Here is a 12709-nt window from a genome sequence, read left to right on the forward strand (position 1 = left end):
CTTCTCCCACGTGTCACTCCAAGAAGTAAGAAATAGACATAAGAACTAGTTTCTTCTCTCTCTCTCTTATATATATATATATATATATATATATATAGATATATATAACATATTTGCTTTGTATTATAAATGGTTTATTTAAACTATATTATTATTTTATTGCATATGCGATATTATAATTACATAATTTTTATATGATATTGGTGTAGTTAGTCACTTTTGCATTGTTATTGCTTCCTTGTTATGAAGGCGTCTTCTGTAATCCTGCACAACTTGAAGGAGGAATTTTTTCTGTTCTTCCTTGTTATGATGGTATTATACTTGTCAATAAGGACCACATCCCTTTTGGTATTGTCATTTATCATATTCAAGTTTTCAACTGTATGTAGTGTATCCCTGTAGTCCTCTCTGAGCTGCCATGACTTGGAGTCAAAGTGACATTGTCCTTAGCTTCCTTTATTGCTACTTCATCATTATCAGCTGCAGTTGAATAACTGGACTGTTCCATATATTCCTAAGATTGCCGTAATCAATTGAAAATTGCAGTATCTGGGCTACAGGAAAGCCCGTACTGTCTTTGAAAACACATGCCAGAACAAGTTCTAAGATATGATTCTGACAAGCCAAATATAGTAGATTCTTAGATTTAAGTTTACTTACTGATTATAAGCATTTTTTTATTACAAGTTTTAACTTTTACAGTAAGGACGAATATTTCTTAAAATGGGTACAGTGTTTCGATTACTGGCATGTTCATTCTCAAATACACAGTTATTATACTATAAAAGCTGTAGCTTGTAGTAGAATTGTATGCAGTAAATTCTTTGAAAATAATTCTTCGAAGCATGCATTCACAAGCATTATGTGTTCACTACATAACTAGCACTACAAATTTTCACATGCTACACTGGATATATAAGTTCATTTCATTTTAATTCCCATAAGAACAGAAACATGGAACTAAGGTCACATTGCAGGTCAAGCAAGTAATTGATTGTGTAAAGGCAGTTTGCTCTGACACAACAGCAAGCAGCACTGGTCACAGAAATGGGGCATGTGTGCATATTAGAATAAAGATTAAAAAAGAATCTTCTGTTATTTTTTTGATTTACAGAAAATTCTTTGAAAACAAATCTTTGAAAAACAGTTCCTCAAAATAACAGTTAATTAAATGTTCAATTTTTAGATTGATTTTTAACTATAAATTAATGTATTACAAGAAAAAATATTAGAAAAAGGTATATAACTTACCTTTTGATGAACTTTTCAAGGAAAATGCATCGATATTAGTTAATACACAAGGAAAGACATACACAATAATAGGTAGACAAACAACGATTTATAAGCATAAGGAAAAGTTTTAATTGATGGTTGAACATACTACATGTTTCATCAGACCAATGTTCTGTTGAAACATCTAGTATTTTCAAAATCCTTATTACTTTTTCTCTCTGAGAAGTCTAATATATTTATGTTAATTTTTATTTGGCAACAATGCATAAATTAAAAGGTGGCAATGTTTCCTTGCAGCTCGTGAATCGTACGTAACTGTTCAAAAATATTTGAAATGGTCTTAAATGTTCCATCAGCATACAAATGATCACAACTTGCCAGTAACTGTAGGCTACTTCTTGTACAGAAAATCAATATTTGATCATCTGTTGCACCAGAGTAAAAAAAAAATATATATATATATACATATATTAAAAACTATTCTCCATTTGCAGGTTTAGTGTACTCTTCTGTAATAACAATATCTTGTTGATAATTTGGAGTAACTAACTCTAGATTTTGTTTCCCATGTAAATTCCAAATAGTTCTTTTAATGTTGTCTATAGATGGCAACTTAGCTGCCACAGCTTGGCTGAGTCTAAAGGATGTGTGTGAGAGCTTCAATATCAGCAGCATGACCAGAATGGTTGTGCTCATGACACTCTCAACTAATATAATAATGTAGGTCTGTCTTTCTCACTCTCAACAAAGTTTAACATTTTGGGGGATCAGTTTGCAATAAAATTACAATACCATTCTCAATATAGTACACGCACAATGCACTGTGTACAACCACTTCACAGGACTGTTCATGTACAGTGACTAACAGTCAGTTGATGGCACTTTCAAACACACTTCTCTGGAAATGTAGATTATCCAACACTTCTCAGCAGTGATGGCAGAAACTAACATATCAAAACAATTTTATTTATATTTAGAGTAAAACTGCACCATAGTCAGTGATCTTTTTTTTATTTGATTGGTACATCAAGGTGTCATACTGTGACCAGTACATCAAAAAAACTGCCAATGGATCACTTCATCACTTGCTCAGCTTCTCCAGTGCTAGACATCAACTTTGGAATACCTAAGAGTTGGTTTACTTCTGCCTCAGATAAGACCACTGATAGATGATCTGATTCTCTTATTTTTCCCTGTGAGATCATTAAGGAGCTTGTTATCTCAGTAAACCACAAGTGAGACTTTTGGCTAGAATGTTCCTTTAAGTTTTAGACATGGTCTTCATGGAAGTGATGACAAGATATTTGGATCAAGGAATGGTTAATGGTTAGCTTCTGCATATCATGACCAAGGCTATGAATGTGGCAGTGAAGACAAATATTGCATTTCTGTCACTCCACTTGGTTCTGTCGATGGGTGCTGGTAATATTTTTCTTGGCCTCTTTTTAGGTTTAGAAGGTGATTCTCCAATTGCTCCTCTGTCTTCATCACTACTGTGCGATGACTCCTAACAACTGACAATTTCGTTCAAGGTCTGCTGTATGTGTTATGCATGCTATTTACTGTTAGTACTTGCCATACTTCTTTTCTCAGGTCTTGATTCTTTAAAGGAAATAACCTTAACTTCCTGGCCCATGCACCCACAATTTCCTTTTTTATCTCTGAGCATTAAAAAGCATTTTATTCAGGGTCAGGTCATCCCTATAAATGATGTCAAAAAGTTTTTCCAGGTTACTGAAAAAAATTGTTTCATTAGCTTTCGATATTTCAGTTTTCTTTATTGAATTTTTCTTTAGCTTTGCTCATTTTTCAAAAAGCTTCTCCAATTTGGTAAAGATGTGCTGAACAAATTGGAATTTGAGCCTTGTTTGAAAAAGTTGCAGCCCCGTTGATCACAACCGTTGAATTTTCACAAATTATCTCCTTTAATGTTTGTGATAGTAGAGAAACACACACAGCACTTGCCTATTTAAATGTAATTCGCTCCCTGTTAGTTCAGTTTTTTCTGTACCAAGCAGCCAAAGTGTAGTTTTACTTCCTCTTGCAGTATCCATTTGAAATGATATGCCAATACAATGCCTGCTTAAGTGCTTATGTATTCTCACAGAAATTCTAGAAACTTGTATCTTTACAAAATGATAGTATGGATTATTTATATATGGAATGTTCTTAGACATTCTGAACACTGTGGAATGCTCTGGAAATATCAGAATATGCTACAATAGTCTAGAAAATGCTAGAATATTCCATAATAATATGCTAAAACATTCCGGAATAATCTTGAACCTTAGAACATTCTAGTCCAGTCAGCCTACGCAAAAACATACTTCAACATCAACAAATTGCAACAGAAACAATGCTTTGATTTATTGTTACTTGTATTGCAAAGTTACACAAGAAAGTCTAGAAAAATCTAAATGGAGGAAATGCATAAAATTTTTATTTTCCTTATTAACATATCTGATGAAAATAAAACAACTTGATTTGATGTATGCAATCATATACTCTCATTATACACTCTTTCCGTTGATATATGAATAAAAATACACAAACAGATAACAAATAATAGTTAATAAGATGAACCCAATTAAATGCATTTTAACTGATGCCCAAATTAATGATTATTCACCTCTTTAACTTGTATATATATTACCCCACCCATCAAAAAAAAATCTATAACAATATTCTTTTAAATGACAGCCACATCTAGAAAATGAGTATACAAAATGATTTAACACACACATCTTTCTATAAACATTTGCTATATCTATTCACCAATGTTGTATTACTTGAATTAATACACAAACCAGAACCAGTTATGTTGACTTTGTGGCATTATTAAAATATATCGCACATTGATTTTAAAATAGGATTCAATTCGTTATATATTTCCTTTACAACTGGACGATCCTATCTTGAAGCTGTCACATTGTCATCTTTATATTGTATCTTCTATGTATCTTCATTTATGTCAGATTCTGTCAGTTGTGTTACATTTGTACAGTTAACACTCCTACATTCTCCACAGCCTATAGAAAACTCAAGTCCATGCTTCCTACATGTACAACGTTTACTGTCACAATTCACTATACAGTTGCATTTTATAATTTTTAATAGGTTTTCTGGAGCTTGTGGTAATTGTGTCTTAACTGGTAATAAGCTATTGCCTACAACTGACCATCCACTCTTGTGGTAACATTTTGTCATTTGAGTCAATCCATGTTTGTACTTGAAAATAGACCCTCATGCGGCTGCGGATGTAGGAGGAAGTGTATGTACCTGTACAAGTGTTGTGCTTGAAACTACTTTTTGTGCAAAATTTCTGAAGCGCAATAAATCCAATCCCTCAGTTGGAACTCTGCCATACAGACATATAAGTGCTTGTTCTCTGGCTTTTTGTATTTCATCTCTTGTTTTACCCTAATTGCAAAACACTTCTGCACTCTCCCTTAAATGTTGGTCATATCCTAGTATTTTAAGTGCTGCCCCTTTTCCAAAACCTCATAAATGCGAGATGTTGTGTCGCAACCTGTCAAAGCATGAACAAACGGCATATGGCAACAGGTGTTTGCTCCAAGTATCATCTTTGTTAGTCGAACGTCCCAAATTCCCACTGCTTCGTACGTAGTCTGTTTCCCTTCTGACTTGAAAAAGGTATTACAGTTCTGAGTATTAGCGTGATAGCCTAGCAATATGAGAAGATAAGTGTCTTCTCCGATCAACATTGTTTCACGAGTTTCTGCTCTAACTATTAAAAGATCTGCATTGTCTTCAGCATATACAACTTTCTATTCCCTATTTTCAAGTCGACACCCGAGCATGTAAATAATACGTTTGTTTTCAGAGTTCGTTAAGAATTGTTCTTTTTTTCCTTTGAATGGTGTATTGTCTTTGAAGTTAACAATCGAACCATAAACTCTATGCATTCGCCGCATATGGGCTACATCCTTTGTTGATGGTCCTGACTTGTAGCCATCACTGGATCCACATACTTTATAGATATATAATCTACGTACACATATCTGCGAAATCTGTGCCTTGTTGCTATGGCATGCGCTGTAATAATGATCCTCCATTTAACACATGTTGAACATTCTCAGTAATAGACTCCTGTCTTCCACAGTCTCCTAAAGCCCAAATTGCATCAGCTAATGCTGGTTTTTGTGGTTGCCTTGGAAAACCTGATGGATGAAATAGTGCAGATGGAATACTACAAAGCTCATATCCAAATATAAGTGACATGTCTTCTTTCGATCTAGTTGCAGCTGTTGTAAGACATTGAAAAAGTAGCTGGGGGTTAACCTGAATTGACTCGCCATCTAATTTTACTACAGGCTTTGTAGTAAGTGTCACTGCTTGCTGGGATCTTTTGAAAGAATACTCCATCACATTTTTACCAACCATTTATTGTAAGACTTTCGATCTGATTTCTTTTGCATTGTAAATATTTACAGATGAATCAGATGCCACACCGGTTTCAATATTGCGTAATGAAGGGTCTTGGATAAATGGATTTTTTTCTAGTAGAAAAGATAGGAGTATGTTTGTGTCTTTGTAGTCCCTTGTGTCTGTTGTTCTGGTGAAAATACCTCTGGAATACACTTCTTAGTCCTAAAATTGACACTACAGGACTGATGATATATAGCCTCTGCTGCAGGCAAGTCACTTACACTTTCCAGTTGCCCTCAGACTTCATCAGCCCACCTATCAGCACATTCAATGCATACTTTGGTAATACTATTTTGGAAGTCTGTAGTTTTAACAGAAAACACATCTAATCCTCGCTTTTTCCAGATAATTTTGCAGCTTGGCTACAAAAGAAGTATTGTTCTTTAAAGCAAAACTGCTCATAACCAGATCTTACTAAATGCAATTTACATGTAGGAATATGTGAAGATGTTTTACTATTACGTTTAATGACATTTGGATTACAGTAATTTTGACAACATTCTGTGTGAACATATTGCACCTGGAACAGTGAATATGTTATCACCACATTTAGTGCTTGCAATGTTTATACTAGCTTTTTCATTCTGTTAACTTCCATTACAAATAACACAAACGTGAGAGGAGTTTGGTATTTCCATCTGTAAATACATCAAAAGTAACCTTATAACTATTGGATTTAAAACATAAAATAAAAAGACATAAAACAGTTTGAATACATAGATTATGTAACAAGTTCTTATGAAATATCTCCAGGGTGTTGGTTTTTAATTAAATATAGTGTTAATTTCTTAAATTATTTTACAAACAAGCATTGAAATAACACTCATACAATAAGTGGATGTAGACCTATTCTTTAGACTCGCTACATATATTAGCACGTTTTATATCTGAGGTTTCCATCTACAAATACGACTGTTTATATAAATGTGGTAACACAAAATTCATATAATATATTGTTAAACATGAGGACACACAAGAATAATACCAATGTGAGCAAAATGCTGTTGTTCTATATTTGTTTTGTAATTTTTATGATTTTTCCAAATTATGGCACAAATGGACTTCCGTAGTTATGAAAATCGATCAAGTCACACCACTAATTTTCTTTTTTTTTTAATGTATTTTGTAAAGCATAATGAAGCTTATATTACAAATGTATCGTTATTTATCAAAAACAATAACTTTCCATCACTTTATACATATATGTACTCATTATTTTTACATGTTTGCCATCCGTGAAAAGGCATTGCATTTTTTGATTTAGGGCAAAACTCACAGGCCTGTCTGCCACCGAGAAAACGCATGACACAATCTGATTCATCATCTGTTTGCATAATGTATGGACATTTTAGAATATGCATTTTGCACATATAATAAACAATACACTGCAAGAAACTTACCATGTCCAGTTTATTTTCTTCTCACTACTTCAACAGTGTGTATCACTGGTCACTAACAATTTTCTGAGAAAAGCATACATTATACAGTGGCTTATATGTACCACTTATAAATTGCAAAATATACTTTTTAAAAAGTTTTTTTTTGAAATTACCCCTACTTAAGATTTGTCTAGACTTTTGCTATGTTGTTCATGAAATATAGTTTTATGTTATTCTTGCAAAAAAATTCTGTTGCAATTAGTTTGATGTTGAAATGTAGACTGACTGGACTATTCTAGAATATCCAGAATATGCATATATAATACAAGCTAAAGGTAAAATTTCAACTAAATTGAGCAACCCTCTAAATGCTATTTAATATTAAATTTTCATATTTATATATTGCAACAAAATGAGGGGGTGAGAGTGTTTTAAACCAAAGCTTCAAAAATAAAGATCACCCATATATATGTACATATAATAAATCAAGAACATTCTCAGTAAGACCAAAAGAAAACAAGTTTTTCAATTACCAGTCCTTGTCATCATCATTAACTCATAATGAAAATGGTCTGTAGTCGTAGCTCCTAAACACATTGGGGATATTCCATGTACCAGACAAGATCCAAATGCAGATGTCAAGCTGTGGAGAATCAGTTAAGGGTTAGTAGTTGAGTGCTTGAGTTGAGGAGTCTCAATTCTTACTGCCTTTCACTATCTGCAGTCAGTTGCGGGATGGCAGTCACCCTTAATATTTACATGTAAAAATAGCCTTAAAGTAGAAATTAACCACCCTAAGTTTCTACATTTATAGATCTCCCAAACTCCACCCTCTTATACGATGATGATCAATAAGACAAATCATCCCAACAAAGAAGCAAAAATAACTTTATATGTCTATGATATTATTTATAAGGCTCCCTACCTTCACCCTTAATTCTACCACAAGGTTATGTTTGCTGCTGATTAACTTGACCTCTGCATTTGCCTCTTGTCTGATAGATTGAATATCTCCAATGTGTTTGGGAGCTATGACACAGACATTTTCAGCTATGAGTTAATGATGATGACAAGGACTGGAAATGGAATTTGTTTTTATTTTTTTTTTACTGCCATTTTGAATGTTTTTGATTTGTATTAATTTCATTATTGTTATATAGTGCTGATTCGATTGCCTATTCACAATTAATGTATCTTATAGGATTAGAATTATTAGTTCCGTTTTATCATCCCATCCCACCAAACATGCTCCCCCTTTCAGCCGTAGGGGCATTATAATGTGATAGTCAATCCCACTATTCATTGGTTAAAGAGTTGGTGGTGAGTGGTGATGACTAGCTGCCTTCCCTCTAGTCTTACACTGCTAACTTAGGGATGGCTAGCGCAGATAGCCCTCGTGTAGCTTTGTGCAAAATTAAAAACAAACAAACTTGTTTTATCACCTGCAGTAAAACATTACTTTTTTCCACATCAGTGTTGTTTGTGTTTTATCCCAGATTTCCATCATATCTTGCCCTCCATTACATAGAATATGTTCAAATTGCCAATATAATTATGAAATGTTTTTGTGGGCAAATTATGCTTATAAACCTTCCTAGTTTCTACCTGCTGAAGGCATGTGCACTTCTAATAAGGTTGTTTCACATCCAGCCTTACCTTCCTTCCTCCCACAAACATTTTTTTTGCTTCCAGTGCCTATGATACAGAAATGGAATTCACTGAACTTGTTTCCTTAATTTATATTTTTCAATACTATATTGAATTTTTGTTTTAGTATTGTATTTTCAGTAATTTCTAACAGGTAATTTTTTGTTTTTTCAACTTTTAAGGCAGCATTACTCCATGATACAGTTGAAGATACTAATACTACTTTTGAGGAGATAGAGGAAATATTTGGTCGTAAAATAAGGGACATTGTTTATGAAGTTACAGATGATAAGACTTTGCCTAAACTAGAGAGGAAAAGGCTTCAAATTGAACATGCACCTCACTGTACCTATGAAGCAAAACTTGTTAAGTTGGCTGACAAGCTCTATAATCTGAGAGACTTGATGCATCAAACCCCAAGAGGATGGACAAAAGAAAGAGTAAATGAATACTTTGTTTGGGCATCCAAGGTGGTTGCTAGACTCAGAGGAACAAATAAGGAATTAGAGTCATCACTTGACTTGCTTTTCAGGAAAAGAGGAGTTGTAACAGACTAAAATGCTGAAGTAAAATGACTAGAATATTTGTGAAAGTTACCTCTATATTCTTAAAAATAATGTTTTCCTTTTAACTCCATTATTTTATTGTTGTTTTTTATCAATTTCTAAAACTTAATTTTCTTATTCCATTTGTTCAACTTTTTAAAGCCAAATTTATCACTGGTTTTCCTTATTTGACTATAATTTGATTTATCTGTTTTTGTTTTTTTTATATACCAGTCACATATTAAATTTTTAAATGTGGAAAAACATAGGTAAATAAACCAGTAGTATGGTGAAATGTCTTTCAACCATCTGTCCAGTTTAGAAGCTGACAACATATCACTAAATTATTGATCTGATATTAGACATGAAAACTTTTGACAAGATACATCAAATGAACTTTACAAATTAAAATCATTCACTGCAGTTAGATTATTAAATATTCATAGTAATAGAAAAAAGATATTTTCATATTTTAGGCATGATTTTTCCTAGTATATTGTACTAGTTGTTAACACAAAGACTGTTCCTTCAGACCTCTAATATAAAGAATGTCTCTGGGACAGACTGTTTTGCATCATTTATAAAGTACTTTATTGTCAACTCCAAAATTAGTTTTTCATGTTGATGAGAAGAAAGCTCATTAATTTTACACCTGAGGTGTTTTGAAAATTAGAACTTCTCAAATATAAAACAAGAGGGAATCCACAATGGCTGCAGCACTTGAAATTATCATTTTATTAGATATAATTTTGTGCACCAGCAATACCAAGTGTGAGGCACTCGTATACCTGATTTGATTTTATAACTCATTAGAATCTCTTAACAGCCTACACTCAAACTGAAATTCTTTTAGGCAGGATTAGAATAAATTAACCTTGGGCATGGTCAAATAGATCAATTGAAAGGGTTTGACCTCCTGAATCAAAAACTGTAATTAGATCTCAAATCAGTCAAGAGATGATGGAGCTGTGAGCTAAAAGTGTGTATCTGGAAAAAAGCTAACTGAGGGCTGTTCTATGAGCCACTTATTCATGGCTAAAAATAGGTGATAAATAAAACAGTAGATGAAAATGTTAATCACAAGAAAATATTTTCTTAATTTAAACAATTCTGCTTAGTAATTAAAAGAAAACTGGAAACTTATGAACATGGAAATAAATATCTTATCTATAATATATTTGGTTTTTTATTGTTTTTTTCATTTACCACTATGTGCTATTTACTATTTAGGGGTTTTAAGAATGTTATAAAAAATAACTTTGCAACAAAAGTAAATTCTTAAAAAAATTCAAAGTTTTAACATATATTTCAGGCATAATCATATTCAACATGTTTTGTAGTAGGTTATGCTTGTTTATCATTAACACATTATTAATTCTCTACTATCTTTATTCATTCACATTAGGATAGATTATTTTCATTGGCAAAAATGGTTGCAGATCATTTTGAAATATTGTAGTCAATATCAGAAATGTATTGTGTCGTGCAGTATCCAATCTTTCCAATATCTTTGAAATTCATGATGCTCATACTGTTATGAAATAGTAATTTTGTGAAATGTCAATTTTACTTTTAATTTGTGATTGCCGGTTGGTGTACATTATTCCTACTTGGTAAACTACCAATCAACAGGTAAACCTGCTAACTGAGAGATTGAGAATTCTTTCTAAAAAGTAGTTTGTGAGGAAATAAGACAGCTGTGTGTATCATTATTCTTGCCACTATTCACAGTCTTAAGCTTTTTAGAATTTTAATCAGAGTGGAGATTCTTAGAATGTGTAACAAATGAGAGATGACTTAACACAGCAAGGATGAATATAGTTGATTTGATAAAGGAGATAAATAGGCTTAATAATAATAAGGATAAAAGTCATATTTGACTGCAGACAGTTTTTTACATTTTAAAATGCTATTTATACATGCCTATAATTTGAAAGCTATTAAGAGGAATGCAGTTAAAATACGTCTGCAGTTTAATGTGATGTGTTACAATTATTAGGTCAAATGTCTTAATTGTTTTATGGCATCATCTCCTTTATTGGAGAGAGAGAGCTCTCCAAAAATTAGAAGTGTTCCAGACAGAAAACAATATAGCATTTCATAAAGCTGTTCTCAGAGCACAGACACAATTGACATAACTGTTGGTCAACAGAGGAGGTATATATATATGTGTGTGAGAATATATCCTAAAGGTATCACCTGTCTTACTGGTGTAAAAGATCACTGTTTGCTTCTCCATAGTATGTTAAACCTTGCAGAAATCTTTCCCATGAGAAAATTCATGTGAAACCCTTGGTAAATTACCATGAAATGGTAAACTAGGGCAGGGTTGCAGTGAAGCAACAGCGGTAGTTATTGCTCCCACATTTATGCTTGAGGTTGCTATAGTTTCACATGCTGATGGTTGGATAGGTGTCACCCAGGTGCATAGTGTAGTATACATAGGTTAAACTTTCTGAAGTTTGGAAGATCTCATTGAATATTAGCTCAAGGAATGTTCTTTTTGACTGAGTAATGATATTTCTCTGTAGAACAATCTGCAATGAGAAGCTTGATAATTTTTCCTTGGCTTTCTGGTGGTTCTAAGGTTTCCTTCAGGACTACTTACATGATTGTGGAGCAGTAGCAGTAATTGACCCCACATTCATATCTAAGGTTGCCAGAGTTTCACCTGTTGAGGGTTGAGTGTGTGCCAGCAAAATGTCTTGTGTGAGCAACATAGGTTGAAGTTTCTGGCACTTGGAAGATCTCATTGAAGATCAACTCCAGAAAGGTTTTTTTTGGGGGTGAGGAATAGTGAATAGCGTTTCTCTATAGAGCATCCTCTGATGGGAAATAGATTTCTTAGCCTTGGCTTCTCTGGTAGTTTTGGATTAAATGGCTAGAATGGGATCTGGTGTGAGAAGTGGGCAGGCTGTGCCTCACTGGTGTGGCAGCTGCTGAAAATGGTAACATCCTTACATGACCCTTTCTTAGCAGACCATAGGTAACAAGCTTGTCAGGCTAATACAAGATACTTCAGGCTTAGTTCATCAGTTGGATGTCTAGTTCCTTCTTGTCAGGGGCATCAGCCAGTAATGCATCTTCATGCATGAGCTCCACTCAGGTGAAGGTGAGGCTGGCCCCTGGTGACTTTGAAACTCTGGTTAGTCTTCCAAGTCTCTAAGATTGCCAAAAAAAAAGTAAACTCATGAGTTTCTCCTTTCAAGTCAGTATATAAATTAGCTGGCTGAAGCAACAATAAGAGAAAGTTAGAAGAGCACAACTGGCTAGTTGCATGGAAACAAGGTAGCCAGAAATCTATCTTGACAGGTGTTTTGGTTTTAAATCAAACAAGACCCAAAGGGGCTTGAGAGACAACCAGAGTGGTTAGAAACTTCAGCTTCTCTTCACCCTGGATGCAGAATTAAGAGTTATTATTATAGCGAATTTAGTTATATTTCTAGAGTGAATAAA

The 12709-nt window shown here is 33.5% G+C and overlaps 1 protein-coding gene across 1 annotated transcript in view; it reads left to right on the forward strand.

The window, feature by feature from the left end:
- Positions 1 to 10430, forward strand: part of LOC106469064 (guanosine-3',5'-bis(diphosphate) 3'-pyrophosphohydrolase MESH1-like) — a 25916-nt gene extending 15486 nt beyond the window's left edge. Inside the window, exon 3 of the mRNA XM_013929517.2 lies at positions 8891 to 10430. Coding sequence (XP_013784971.1) covers positions 8891 to 9265 — 375 coding nt within the window. The 3' untranslated portion in view covers positions 9266 to 10430. The remainder of the gene's footprint in view (positions 1 to 8890) is intronic.
- The last annotated feature ends 2279 nt before the right edge of the window (positions 10431 to 12709 follow it).

This window comes from Limulus polyphemus, unplaced genomic scaffold (assembly GCF_000517525.1).
Source record: "Limulus polyphemus unplaced genomic scaffold, Limulus_polyphemus-2.1.2 Scaffold3282, whole genome shotgun sequence".
Lineage (NCBI taxonomy): Eukaryota > Metazoa > Arthropoda > Merostomata > Xiphosura > Limulidae > Limulus > Limulus polyphemus.